The sequence below is a fragment of the Ranitomeya variabilis genome, chromosome 2, assembly GCF_051348905.1.
Source record: "Ranitomeya variabilis isolate aRanVar5 chromosome 2, aRanVar5.hap1, whole genome shotgun sequence".
Lineage (NCBI taxonomy): Eukaryota > Metazoa > Chordata > Amphibia > Anura > Dendrobatidae > Ranitomeya > Ranitomeya variabilis.
Genome location: NC_135233.1, coordinates 34,480,096 through 34,494,995, shown reverse-complemented (window position 1 = coordinate 34,494,995; position 14,900 = coordinate 34,480,096). Strand labels below are relative to the sequence as shown.

Below are 14,900 nucleotides of genomic sequence, written 5' to 3'. Positions count from 1 at the left end.
TTGTATTATAGATCTGTCACTGCCGGTGATACCAATACAACTGTAAAAATATTGTTATTTTAGGATGGGAACGACCATCAGGCAGAAAGATCTCTTGTAACAATACTTTAGCAGCTAAATGAGTCCAGTTTTGGAAAATTTCCCTTTTCCCCCCCTGAAATTTGCTTGTTTGTATGTAGAATCAATGGACTATTACAGTGGAGGTCACCAGATTTTACAATACAAACTGTATACATTATTAAATAGATCTCTAGGAGAGGCTGGTGTAATTACTCTGAAAATCTATTTCAGAATGGCTGTATATGGTTTTGATAGTTTCCCAATCAATCTCCACCCGCCTAGCCTGATTGCCTGCTCCTCAGTATCCCTCCTCGCTGCTGCTGAAACTCCACCTGCCTAGCCTGATTGCCTGCTCCTGGGTCCATCCTCCCTGCTACTGAATCTCCACCCATCTAGCCTGTGTCAGCTTCTCAGTGTCCCTCCTCCCTGCTGCTGAATCTCCACCCACTTAGCCTGATAGCAGGGAGGAGGGACACTGAGGAGCAGTCTAAGTGGGTGGAGATTCAGCAGCAGGGAGGGGGGACACTGAGGAGCAGTCTATCAGGCTAAGTGGGTGGAGATTCAGCAGCAGGGAGGGGGGACACTGAGGAGCAGTCTATCAGGCTAAGTGGGTGGAGATTCAGCAGCAGGGAGGGGGGACACTGAGGAGCAGTCTATCAGGCTAAGTGGGTGGAGAATCAGCAGCAGGGAGGGGGGACACTGAGGAGCATTCTATCAGGCTAAGTGGGTGGAAATTCAGCAGCAGGGAGGAAGATCACTGAGGAGCAGCCTGAATCTCCACCCATTGACCCCAATTTACAGCTTTTTCGTGTCTCTTCTGCCATTAACTCTCCATCCACCTAGCTGAATTGACAGCTCCTTATTCTCACATTGCTCAGTACAAGCTGCAGCTGTGAGGCTGGGTGGGTAAAGACTGAATGCAGCTTGGACTCATGAGCTCTTTCGCACTTTAGCTGGACTCATGAAATACTCATGTTAATATCAGTAATATAAGACAATTTCTGACATGGACTTTCAAAGTAAGAACACCAGCTTCAGCAGGTGTAAAATCTAATTGAAAAGAGTCTGTATGCTGAAACTGACCATATAGTCATGTAGGGGATCTATCCTCTATAATAATTGCAGACTTAAGGCTACTTTCACACATCAGGTCTTTTTCTTCAGGCACAATCCGTCAATTTTTGAAAAAAACGGATCCGTTTTTTTTTTCAGAGTTGTATTAGCGCCGGATTGTGCCTGAAGGACATGCGTAAGGGTCTCTCTCTCTCGTCCCTGGAATCAGGAAGTCAAAAAACCATGCGCAGTAAAGAAAGCCGGATCCAGCTAAAAAACGGATCCGGTGCATTAGTTTTTCACAATTTACGCCGAATCCGTTTTTTTTTTTGCTAATTTGCTGGATTTAGCCTGAAACCAAAAATCTGATCTGTGAAAGTAGCCTAAGAGTTCTAATTGCTGCCTCCATCCATGTACATTCCCATTCGATAATTAGGGTGCTCGATGCACGTCATCCACAGGTCTTCCTAAATTAAATTAGGGGCAGGCACAGAATGAAAATGAATAGGAGACACTAGCCGATTTGCCCTTTTATGAGCACTTGGTGCCACCGCACTGCTCAATTAACCTATAATTATATTCACCGCGTTGTCACATTTTCCCCTGATGAAGCCTATGCAAAGAAGAACGCGTAGGATTGGCTAAAGTTCACTATTACAGGGCCATACTCGGTACTGCCCTTGTTAGGGCGGGAGTTCTGCATTTGGGGCACGACAGGGGATATTAGGGATTTTACCCTTCTGCTTATCCTCTTCCACCACGGAAGCACAGGCGAGATACCCCCATTTTTTTTATTTGCACTGATCTCGTTGTGAGCACTTTTGTTATTGTGTGTTACGTATTATACATGTTTTATTGGTATTTACAGAATACTTTTTATGTTTGTCTATTAAAAGTTAAGTTTTAGGTATCCCATGCTGTAGTAATTGTACTGATACTGAGGATTTGGCCCATATGATGGACAATTTGTATCTTATTAGCTCTGCTCTTGTGCCCAACTACATTTGGAGAAACTTGTGAATCACGTAGAAGTGGTCATACATATCAAGAAACCAAAATGGGCAGAGTTACAACTGATTCAGCTGGACACTTCAGGATTCCTCCATACACCTATAGGACACTTTTTTACTAATTACTACACTTTCCTAAGTTCGGCTTTTAATGTAAGTTGGCTGTACTTTAGAGATAGTCGAGAGTTAAGAAAGCATGTCCATTTACTATGGTGTGGTGGGCAAGGTTGGTAACGATGAAACCTGAAGGCACCATCCATACAAGTTAAATCAGACAAGGAGAAAACAGATGTAAATGCAATGGAGACTTACAGCCAATTGTAGTCCTATGTTTTGCCAATTAACATATAAAAGTGATCTAGTTAGCAAAAGTTGAGTCTGGAAAACATAACAGGACACCTCTGGCATTAGCTAGGCTCCTGTGGGAACCATGTTTATAGTGCATTCTTCTTTCTTGACATCAGAAAAGGTCTGAGATCTATATGAGCTTTAGATTGTTTGATTCTATTAATATTGGTGGGCTTGGCTGACTTTCGTCTCATTTGTATGTCTATTATCAGCGATCTGTCGACACTGCCCGTAACTTCCACTTTGCTATAGTAATGTCACATTTATCCAGCGAGTCACTTAGTGTGGTGTATTTAGGCACCCGTTGTGTAGGATCCAACTGGGGCTGGTAAAAGATGTTTCTTAAAAGTATTTGAGCTTACCCAACCGGTCCTCCTGCCGTCCTTCTAGAATCAGTGCCTCTCTGGTCAGTGGGTTTTCACATGAATAGGGCAATACCAGACATAGCCTGTGACAAGGTTTAGACCTGATCTCAGATGACCCAAGAAACACAAGGTATCGCCCATTCTACGCGTATGGCCTTTTTACACAAGCCGATCCAGGCAGATAGATGACCACAGATCGTTTAACGGCTTGTTCACACAGGCCGCCGAACATTCCATGTGAACAGAACCATACTCTGTATCAGGCCTGCACAAAATATGGCCCATGAGCCGAATGCTACCCGCCGAACGATGTTGAGCATGAAAGGTGTCCGGGAGATACCACTCCTTCCCATATTCAAATGTATTAACAATTTCTCAGACACTAATACATTAGAACACTGCAGCACCGGGTCAAGGGCAGAGAAAGAGCTCGTCAGCGCCCGCCCTGGCGTGCAGCAGTGTGATGAGGTCAGCACGCTGCCGACCTCATCAAACTGCTAACAGTGAGTGCTGCACAGGCAGAGGAGATGTCAGGCTCCACAACCTCTTCATCAGGATGAAAAACTAACCTTTTCGTCCTGATGAAGAGGTTGAGTTTAGCCTCGAAACACGTTGACATTGTAAACCTGTGCATTAACCTTTCTTGAATTTTAATCTGCATTGAGTCTTCATCAGCAGCGCATTGCCTGACACCTCCATCCCGTTCCATATCCAATCAGAAGAGGTCACTTATAAAGTGACCTGGATGTAAATATTTGTGATTCTGGCTGTGGTTCCTGTATGGTCTTCAATCTGATGGTGACTGGTAACTACAACTCCCAGGATCTGCTTACCATTGTTAAGGACACATTGGGAATTGTGGGTTCATGCAATACAATTGTATATGGGTTTGTCCTGACATTACAATTGATCACTGTACCAAGTTTCGCTCTGCATTCATGTACGGGTGGCATTTCTGGCACTATTCTGTTCTGACGGTGTTTCTGGCGCTACATTCATGTACTGTCAGTGTTTATGGCACTGTATTCATGTATTAACAGTGGTTCTGATATTGCATTCATGTACTGATGGTAGTTCGGGTATCGCATTCATGTAATGATGGTGGCTTTGATGCTGCATTCATGCACTGGTGGTAATTCTGGTGCTGCACTCATGTGCTAACAGTGGTTCTGATCTTGTACACATGTAGCAAACCATAACATGTTTCATGGCTAATTTAAAACTGTGCAGAAACTCTCTAAATCCTTTCCAAATGCTCAAAAGTTGGTTCTGTATTACTAATGGTGGTTTTTGTGATGTATTCATCCAAGTAACCCATTAAAAAAAAAAATATGAGTCCCTTGGGACTAGGTTCAGTATGGCAATGTGGCCTTTGGACCAAAAAATATTGTGCACCCCTGCTCTATACAATTGATCAATCGGCAGCACATCTGTTTAAGCGGGGCAAAGTGCTGGCAATAACGATTTTAAAGGGAACCAGTCACCTGAATTTGGCGGGTCCTTTTTTGGGTCATATGGGCGGTGTTCGAGTCTTTTATTAACCCCTTTTTTTCCCACTGGCCGCAAAATTGACTTGACGTTGATTCGCTTTCCTCCTTAGTTAACGAGTGCGCAAAGCAATCTTGCCTTGCGCACGCGCAGTATGCTTTGCCCAACTGCGGGCAAAGCCGAAAACCATTAGTGCGCATGCGCTGGTGCACCATGTCCCGGAACACAGCGAAATACTTCCGGGACATAGTGTGCCGACGCATGGGCACTAATGGTTTTCGGCTTTGCCCGCAGTTGGGCAAAGCATACTGCGCATGCGCAAGGCAAGATTGCTTTGCGCACGCTTTAACTAGGGAGGAAAGTGAATCAACGTCAAGTCAATTTTGCAACCAGCGTGCGGGCCAGCGGGAAAAAAAGGGGTTAATAAAAGACCCGAAAACACCGCCCATATGACCCAAAAAAAGACCCGCCAAATTCAGGTGACAGGTTCCCCCTTTAATGCATCTTGCTCTTATGTCAGGTAGTTACCAACTTTTTAAACAGATCCATAGTCAAGACCACTTGTTCACCAATTATTGGGCCGTTACAGTGGGTGGATAAGAATTTGTTAAGCACTGCAAATATGGAAAAACAAAATGTTCACGGTTGCAATAGTAAATACAACATTTATATATATTATTTTCAATTCGCTTATACAGAGATCACAGGCATAACCTTCATGTTCCACTTCAATGTAAGAATCCCCCTTTCTGAACGAGAGGACACAATTACGAATAAGTTCCCAACATAAAAAAAATTACTTGTGGGTACCAATATTAGATTTATAGAAGATTCCGGAAATAAAACCTTACAATTAAAAGTAATAAAATGAAAAGATTATAATCAAATTCTTCAAACAGTCACTGTACAATGGAGTCAGCTTAGTTCCAGGCCTCGGGTGGGTGAGGGAATGATTGTTCCAGTTTGGCAGCTGAGGTCAAACGCCGATCCCGTGATCGCAGGAACGTTAACACAATGAACTGTTCATGCATCGCAATGGAGCGAATTAGTGCAATATAAGAGTCACTAGTTATTGTACATGGGCTGATTGGCTGGATGATCTAATAGTCGAAGACTGAAGACATTTGGTTATGGTCATTCCACTTCCGATTGGTATTCACCCTGGTAGATCACAATGTCGGTGGGAGAAAACAAAGCAACGTCCACATTTTCCTTCGCAGTCTCAAATATAAAGGAGGTTGGGGTGGAGGGCGTCTTGGGCAGGAGACTTACTTTGAGAACAAAAGGATTGTGCAAGAAGAAATCCAACATGTCCGATCCTTCTTTCTTCCAGAAATCGGCCATCAAGTGTAGACATCCCCCATGCACATTATATGGCCAACCTTTCCGGCAGACATCCGATAGGCTAGCTGACGTTCATCTAATATTTGCGACCAACAAATAGGATTATCCAGCACCTCTTACTTCTGCGTCATCTGTCCATACAGACAGGTCTTGAGCAAGTATCCCGCTTTTGCACTATTACTTAGCCGTCGGTGTAACATCAGCACATCTCGAGGTGGAAGTGACAAGTGCTGGATAACCCCCTTAAAACTTGCGACTCTAAGGCTACTTTCACACTAGCGTCGTGCACTGCACGTCGCTATGCGTCGTTTTGCAGAAAAAAACGCATCCTGCAAAAGTGCTTGCAGGATGTGTTTTTTCTCCATTGACTTGCATTAGCGATGCATTGCCACACGTCGCAACCGTCGCCACCAAAAAACGTTGCTTGTAACGTTTTTTGGTGCGTCGTTCCCGTCTTTTCCGACCGCGCCTCCCCGCACCTCACAATGGCGCAGCGGATGCGTTGAAAAACAGCATCCGCTGCCTCCGTTATGCGGCGCATTCACTGCTAGCGCCGGTACGTCGCAACGACGCAATTCGTCGTGCGTCGTCCGACGCTAGTGTGAAAGTAGCCTAAGCAGTGCTTTGGAGCGGGATGTTTTCTTTCGGCACAGGGTTGACTTATTCCAAGTAGCGAGCAACAAAATTTATGAAAGCAGCTCTGGGTGTGAATAAGGCGGGAGATAAGTAAAGGAAAAGTTTTTAAAAAGTTTATATGAGTATTATAATTAGATGTAAACTAGGAGTGAACATTAAAGCAGGAATCCAGCCTGAAGCATTTATCATCTATCCACTGGATGTAAGATAAATGTGACAATGGTGGGGATCTGACTATCAAGAACCTCACTGTTCACTAGAACAGGGGACCCTGAGGATAGCACAGAACTCGCCCGTTTTAATCAATGGCGTAACATGGTGCATCTCATACACCGCCCCAATCAAGCTCCTTTAAGGCAGGGTCCTGCAGCTAGCGGGAGTAGGGTCTACTATTCTGGCAATCATTAGGCGTCCCAGCTGATATATCCCCCCTGATCAAGCACTTATTACTCCCCTATTGGGCAGTGAAAAATGCTTTAGGCTGATGATCACCTTTCATTATAAGGGAGCAGTCAGATGGCGATATATAAATTGGAGCGAGATCGGACTGTAATACGCGAACTGGCCACTGCTCTCCCAACCCAAGTGTAACAACTACATAGAAATATTCTACGTTGTGACGCTCGGGTTGGGAGAGCCGCCGGCAAGTCTGAGCGTTGTGGCCCGATATCGGTCCAATTTATACGGCTGTCGGACTCCCCCCTTAATACAGACTCAGGCTATAAAGTCGGGCATTCTTACATGCTGGAGTCAGTTCTGAATAAGCTTTCATTTTTATTTTTCTCTTTGATCTGTAAAGTCTGATATAAGTAATACCAGATGATTGAATGTAGAAACATAAAATCTTAAGTGATTAATAAAACCATTCCTCCTATTAGTACAGCCTTAATTAAAAAACAACTCACTGGAAGCCGCATCTATTTTGAAAAGAGGTCTCGGTCATGCATCCTTGTTCAGTGGAGAGGTGGCCACTGTGTAACTGTTACTAACCACTTGTATTGAAGTTCTGATAATAGAGTGACCCGGCATGGAGAAAGCTGCGCATGCGCGGTGGAACGCTCATACAAATGCATGGAGAAAGCTGCAAATGCGCGGTGGAACTCTCATACAAACGAATGGAGAAAGCTGCGCATGTGCGGTGGAACTCTCATACAAATGAATGGAGAAACCTGCGCATGCGCGGTGGAACTCATACAAATGAATGGAGAGATCAGCACATACGTGGTGGAACTCTCATACAAACGAATGAAGAAAGCTGCGCAAGCGCGGTAGAACTCTCATACAAATGAATTGAGAGCTGCGCAAGCGTGGTGGAACTCTCATACAAATGAATGGAGAAAGATGCGCATGTGCGGTGGAACTCTAATACAGATGAATGGAGAAAGTTGTGCATTTGCGGTGGAACTCTCATACAAATAAATGGAGAGATCAGCGCATGTGCGGTGGAACTCTCATACAAATGAATGGAGAAAGCTGTGCATGTGCGGTGGAACTCTCATACAAATGAATGGAGAAAGCTGCGCATGTGCGGTGGAACTCATACAAATGAATGGAGAAAGCTGCGCATGTGCGGTGGAACTCATACAAAAGAATGCAGAAAGCTGTGCATGTGCGGTGGAACTCATACAAATGAATGGAGAAAGCTGTGCATGTGCGGTGGAACTCATACAAAAGAATGCAGAAAGCTGTGCATGTGCGGTGGAACTCTCATACAAATGAATGGAGAAAGCTGCGCATGTGCGGTGGAACTGTCATACAAATGAATGGAGAAAGCTGCGCATGGGTGGTGGAAACTCATACAAATGAATGGAGAAAGCTGCGCATGTGCGGTGGAACTCATACAAATGAATGGAGAAAGCTGCGCATGTGCAGTGGAACTCTCATACAAATGAATGGAGAAAGCTGCGCATGTGCGGTGGAACTCTCATACAAATGAATGGAGAAAGCTGCGCATGCGTGCTGGAACTCATACAAATGAATGGAGAAAGCTGCGCATGGGTGGTGGAAACTCATACAAATGAATGGAGAAAGCTGTGCATGCGCGGTGGAACTCATACAAATGAATGGAGAAAGCTGTGCATGTGCAGTGGAACTCATACAAATGAATGGAGAAAGCTGCGCATGTGCGGTGGAACTCTCATACAAATAAATGGAGAGATCAGCGCATGTGCGGTGGAACTCTCATACAAATGAATGGAGAAAGCTGCGCATGTGCGGTGGAACTCATGCAAATGAATGGAGAAAGCTGCACATGCACGGTGGAACTCTCATACAAATGGAGAGAGCCGCACATGCACGGTGGAACTCTCATACAAATGAATGGAGAACTGCGCATGCGCGGTGGAACTCTCATACAAATTAATAGATAGCTGTGCATGCGCGATAAAATTCTGATACAAAAAAAATGGAGAGAACCACACATACACGGTGGAACTCTCATACAAATAGAGAGAGCTGCACATGCACGGTGGAACTCTCATACAAATGAATGGAGACAGCTGCGCATGTACGATGGAATTCTTATACAAATGAATAGAGAGAGCCATACTTGCATGGTGGAATATTCATGCAAATGAATGGAAAGAGCCATGCATGTGCGGTGGAATTCTCATAAAAATGCATGGCGTAAGGTGGAACTCTAATGCAAAAAAAAAAATAAAAAAAATGGAGAGAGCCACCTCATCACTGACAGTGCCCCGCTCCTCAGAAACATTTATGACATGTCCTATTGTTATCCACTTAATGTAAAAGATGGGAATTACTCTTTAATGTACTGGAATCAGAAAAAGGCTTTTTGTCAAGTTCAGGTAGCAGATTCACAGAATACAGACTGCCATAAACATTACATGCCTTACACTGGCGCCATCTGTAGGAACCTCCTTTCCCTGCAGAATTATTATTGGAATTGTACCATCTCCAATTAAGCCAATTAAGTGATTGTAACTATTCCTTGAGGGAATTGCTTGCAATTGCCATTTTAAAAGAATCTATGGAGCTTCCATTAAAAGCATACAATGACATGGTAAAAACAACATAATGCCTTTTAACCACTGCAGCCAATCAGATGACAGGAATGCAGCTTTTCTTACATATATTTGGGTTTGGACCACAGTCATTCGAGTATTGAGAGTCCCTTCTATTTAACACTTTTTAAAACTCAGCAAAAAGAAAAAAAATGGAGTCAGGGCGACTTCTATTTACAAAGAGGAAAGGACTGGGTTTGGTCTGATTTTGCACCACTGAGGGTAGCGTTACTTTGGAAAGTTTCTTAAGTCCATATTTAGGAAATACAGAGAAACTTTACAGAAGTAGGTCAATCTGCAAAATGACTAAATCAGGGTGTAAATTCAGCATCCATGTTCTAAAGGGCTTCTTTGACTACAACTTTGAGGAACACTTCAACTAGAATTGATACATTAGGTTTTGCTTAATATTGGGTCTGAGGGTGGCGCATGGCACGTGTCATACTCCTCCCCGTGAGGCTGTGCACTAAGCATAATGCAGATTACTGAATGTTTGCTGTAGAGCAAATTGGTCGCCATATTTTAACAATACATTATTAAATAGATGAATTAGACCAGATGAAGCTGGAATTGGCTACATAAATATGGATATTAAAATGAGCTAGAATGCTTTTTTATCAGGCAAAAACGATTCTACATTTCTTCTGACGCTGATTTGCAAAGTAAGTGCATCAGCCTCATCAGGTCTAAGCGATCTATTAAATACTGTATGCAGTTTGTATAGTAAAATTTGGCAACATATCCATTTTAAGACTGAGCTCACATCTGTGTTGAATTGTTTCCGGTTTTCTGTTCCGTTATATTAGCAAGAAACAAAAAAGAAAAAGATGGCGCGCTGAGTCCATCAAATTCCGAATTGTAATGGCGCCAGACGGATCACATTGGACGCATAGCTTTCGATGCAGATGTGAGCTCAGTCTATAATATCGCACCTTCAATAGGAAGCCAATGTTCAGAGACCAGGTCAGGTGTTTTTGGCCTTTGCAGAAAAGTCTCCAAAAGCGGAGAATGGCTTTCAAACGTTTCTTTAGGAAACAAGGATATTACTGATTTTTGGGGGATCCCATGCCTCAAAGACTAATCGATGGGATTTGGTTCATGAGCCAAAACGGCTAGGTGCATTCTTGAGCTCTAGAAATCTGCTCTAATCTGAATATATACATTATTAAAAACCCCTGGGGTAATCAAATACAATAAAAGGCAGTCTACATATGTTGGCATTGATCATGAGATCCATAATGCACAGGTTGGTGGTCACTGCTGGCAGATCAAGAGCCGATGTTGACATTTCTGGTCTTGAAGTTCATCCAGTCGCAGAAAAAAAAAATCATTTTCTGATAAAGATTACGTACTGAGGACATTAGAAAACACACACAATTCCTCTCCAAACCCAAGACCTTAGGAGACGTCTCAGAGGCATGCGATTACATCAGCTAAACCCAAGACCGAGTCCTTTTGGTCTCTGTAGGGCTCTTATCGGCTCAGAAATTCCTTTTCCATCTGGCCCAAGACCTGTGCCGGGGGTCCAGCCCATACTCTGGAGCATTCGGTTTCCGATATTAGAGTCTGGGATAGGCTGTGAAGATTCACCTATAAAACCTAAAAAAGGGAGGAAAAAAAAAATTAAGCAAAAACAAAGAGTGAACATTACAAAAATGCAGAAAACAAACCAACCATATGTCAATGGTACCGAGACTATAATTTACAACAGATCAAAAGCCGGAGCGTCTTTAGGCACATTAAACTGTTAAAGGGAATGTATCATGGAAAAATAAACAATTTTTTTTTTTCACGAAACATATTTTAACAAATTTTTTCTCATTTCAACTCGCTAAAAAAAAACAAAAAAAACAAAACAAAAAACCCCCAAACAAATAATAAAACAAACAAACAAAAACTAACCCTGAAATCTTGCAGGTTTAACTCAGACTAATTATAGGTTGACACTTCATGTTTTGTAGAGATAATGAGATGCCTGCTAAGGAGGACAATCGCCTACACTGGGTGGGCCACGGAAACCAATCGATGTACACACAGGAGGAACATGTACACAAAGGGTCCTTCACAAGAACATACAACTTTCTGCTAGCATATATCCATACGCATTGTTTAGCGTGGAAGTGGTGCAAACACAGGATCCTTGGCAGATGCCAGCTCAAAAAAATTTTTAAAAAATGAGACAACCACATGTTCAGACGTCCTTCAATCAGGAGAGGTTTATGAGAAGCCCAACGCAAAAATCTCAGCAGGAACATGTCCGCAAAAAAATCATTTCACCTGAAGCCACCGATGGTCAACAGTGCAAGAGTTCGGGTGCTTTTGTAAGATGATGAACCAGACTGGGGATACCTCTCTTGCGCCGGTTCTGGAACTGTCACCATTGTTGCACGGGGGAGAGCTATCTGGCCCGGACCGACTTTTACACTTGTCAGCAGGGGGTGGGTCAGAGATAAAAAGGGCTGCGGGTGGGAGAAAGGCAGGAGTTCTGGCGGGAAGACAGAGCGCAGCAGCAGGGTGAGGTACAGGCCTTTATAGTGGAGCATCTTGTAAGCTTAGGTCCACCTAGCACAACTCCTGTAATTGTGTCCACTGCTCTCGGACATCAGACAGCGACTCTTCCGACGTCCCCCGTGCCGGGAGGTTACGCACACGTGAGACCAGTGACTGCTGCCTGCGTGCGGCCTAGCCTTGTACCGGTGACTGAGCCAGGACGTAACGACTCCCTCCCCGCCTGCACTGCGGAGCAGAACCACGCTCCGGTGATAACGTATAAAAAACTGAAACCAGTACGATGAAATTGCAGGTACAGGAACCCGCCTAGTATCGCAAAGACTCTCTATCTGCATCAAGGAACCGGACCTCCGTCTATCCAGGACAACCCCGAGACATTGCGTGCCGCGGTTGTCGGTGCCATCGTTGGAAACCGAGATGCTGCAATCAAGAAGCTGATAGACTGATAAGTTGTACTCTGCTTTCCCCTTTTTGAACATTCACCTAACACCGGTTTACCCCGTTCTCCCCTCCAGTTCCTATATAGCTATATCCTTTGCCTTGCATAGCCATTCCCTCCCTGCATTCTGTAATGCTGTAGATGAGCCCCCAATGTATCCTGAAAGATGAGAAAAAGAGGTTAGATTATACTCACCTGGGTGGTCCGATCAGATGGGCGTCGCGGTCCGGTCTGGGGCCTCCCATCTTCTTACGATGACGTCCTCTTCTTGTAGTCACGCCGCGGTTCCGGCGCAAGCGTACTTTGCAAGCGCAAGTGCCGGGAAAGGTCAGAGAGGCCCGGCGCCTGCACACTGCAGTACTTTGTCTGCCCTCAACAGGGCAAAGTACGCAGCGAAAAGACAAGAAGAGGACGTCATCGTAAGAAGATGGGAGGCCCCGGATCGCGACGCCCAGGACCGGACCGCGACGCCCATCGTACCGGGAACGCCCGCCCAGGTGAGTATAATCTAACCTCTTTTTCTCATCTTTCAGGATACATCGGGGGCTCATCTACAGCATTACAGAATGACAAGAGGGTGTGGGTCACAAGGACCCAGAAACAACGACCATTATATCCAAAATAGAAAAATGTATGTAAGAGAATTTTTTAAAATAACTTTATTAATCCACAAAATTCATGTACAAAATATAACATACATTACATGTAAGAGGTACAGGTGAGTATCAGGTGTTACATTATAGAATGCTGTAGATAAGCCCCTGATGCTGGTGGGCTTAGCTCACCTTCGATTTTGGGGGTGACAGGTTCCCTTTAAGTTGCCACTTGACTTTTTAAAGCCAGTTTCATTGGCTTCCACAATAAAACATTTTTAAGTACAGAATGTCGCAGTTTCTTGAAATAGACAAGAAAAAACAGTAACTTTATCAAGCACCACGCTACATAAAAAGGTGGCATATTGCAAGGTTTTACCACGAATATCTGATTAGTGGGGAGTAAATGAAGTGGTCGCTTGACTTTTTTACAGAGGGCCCCATGGGAGGCTACAACAGTAAACTCTTTGAAGATGATAACATTGCTGTCTATGGAAACATATAAGAACGTATTATGGCAGTCGATCAACCACCACGGCCTCTTCGTTCTCAAAGTTGGTTGAGGTCCAAGTGGTCAGAACCCCAAGGATCATTCATTTACGGCTGATTCTAGACACGTCCCTTATTACAGATAATGGTGGCATATAGTGAGAATATACCACCAATATCTGGTTAGCCGGGTGTTAACTTATTAAGGGCATTCATTATAGACACACCTTCCAAGCCTTATCAGTCAATATGATTGTCAAAAAACGGTTCAAAGAGTGGGCCATATTTAATTTACCCTTTGTTTTGGATGAAAATGGAGATCACAGTTTAGACGCGGTTGTTCCTGGGCAGACAATTCCTCTCCCTCTTGTACTGTACCTTGAAAAAGTGTTCATGCCCCGTCAACTTTTCCACGTTACTCCCACAAACTTACATGTATTATATTGGGATTTTATGTGCTATGCCAATACAAAAGTGGAAAGTATTTGTGAGTTGTATAGGAAATGATGGTTTTCTAAATATTTAAAAGACATAAATCTGAAAATGATGTGACGTGATCTGTATACAGCCTCCTGTAGCACGTTACCCCTAAATAGAATCATGAGTGACCAATTGCCTCTAGAAGTCACAATTAGTAAACCGAGTCCACCCGTGTGTAATTGATTCTCAGTATAACTACAGCTGTTGTGTGAAGGCCTCAGAGGTTTGAGAACATTAGGGATCAAACAGCATAATGAAAACCAAGGAGCCCACCAGACAGGTCAGGGATAAAGTTTGGGAGAAGAGTGAAACAGGTTTAGGTTATAAAAAAAAATAGCCTGAGCTGTGAACATCTCACAGAGCACTATTAATAATAATAATAATAATAATATTAATAAAAATAATAATCTATTTATATAGCGCCAACAAATTCCGCAGTGCTTTACATTTTTTGCACACATTATCACTATTCAATCCATCAACCACAAATGGAAGGAGTGTGGCACAAGTGCAAACCTACCCACCTAAACTGACAGTCCAAGCAATGAGAGCACTAAATAGAAAAGCAGCGAATAAGCCCATGGTCACTCTGGAAGAGCTGAAGAGACCCACAGCTCAGGTGGGAGAATCTGTCCACAGGACAAGTATTAGTTGTATGCGCCACAAATCTGGCTTTTATGGCAAGAAGAAAGCCATTTTTGAAAGCAAGCCATAAAACTCCCATTTGCAAATTGCACAACGCCATGTAGGGGACAAAGTGGGCTTATAGGAGAAGGTGCTCTGGTCAGATGAGATCAAATAAGAGCTTTTGGAGCTAAATGCAAATACGGCACACCACTCAAAAATACCATCCCCACTGTTAGACATGGTGGTGGCAGAATCATGCAGTGGAAATTTTTTTCTTCAGCAGGGACAGTGATTCTAATCAGAGTTGATGGGAAGACGGCTGAAGCTAAATACAGGGCAATCCTGGAAAAAAAACCTGTTCGAGGATGGCAAGAACTTTAGACTGGGGTGTAGGTTCACCATCTGCAGGACACTAACCCTAAATATCATGTCGG

At 43.7% G+C, this 14,900-nt stretch overlaps 1 protein-coding gene across 4 annotated transcripts in view; it reads right to left on the bottom strand.

The window, feature by feature from the left end:
- Positions 1–4,969: 4,969 nt before the first annotated feature.
- GPATCH2 (G-patch domain containing 2) overlaps positions 4,970–14,900 on the bottom strand; it is a 164,306-nt gene continuing 154,375 nt past the window's right edge. For 2 of the 4 annotated variants that reach the window (XM_077282256.1, XM_077282257.1), the window contains exon 10: positions 4,970–10,926. In XM_077282256.1, coding sequence (XP_077138371.1) covers positions 10,757–10,926 — 170 coding nt within the window. In that variant the 3' untranslated portion in view covers positions 4,970–10,756. The remainder of the gene's footprint in view (positions 10,927–14,900) is intronic. The other 2 variants (XM_077282258.1, XM_077282259.1) reach the window with 1 other exon arrangement.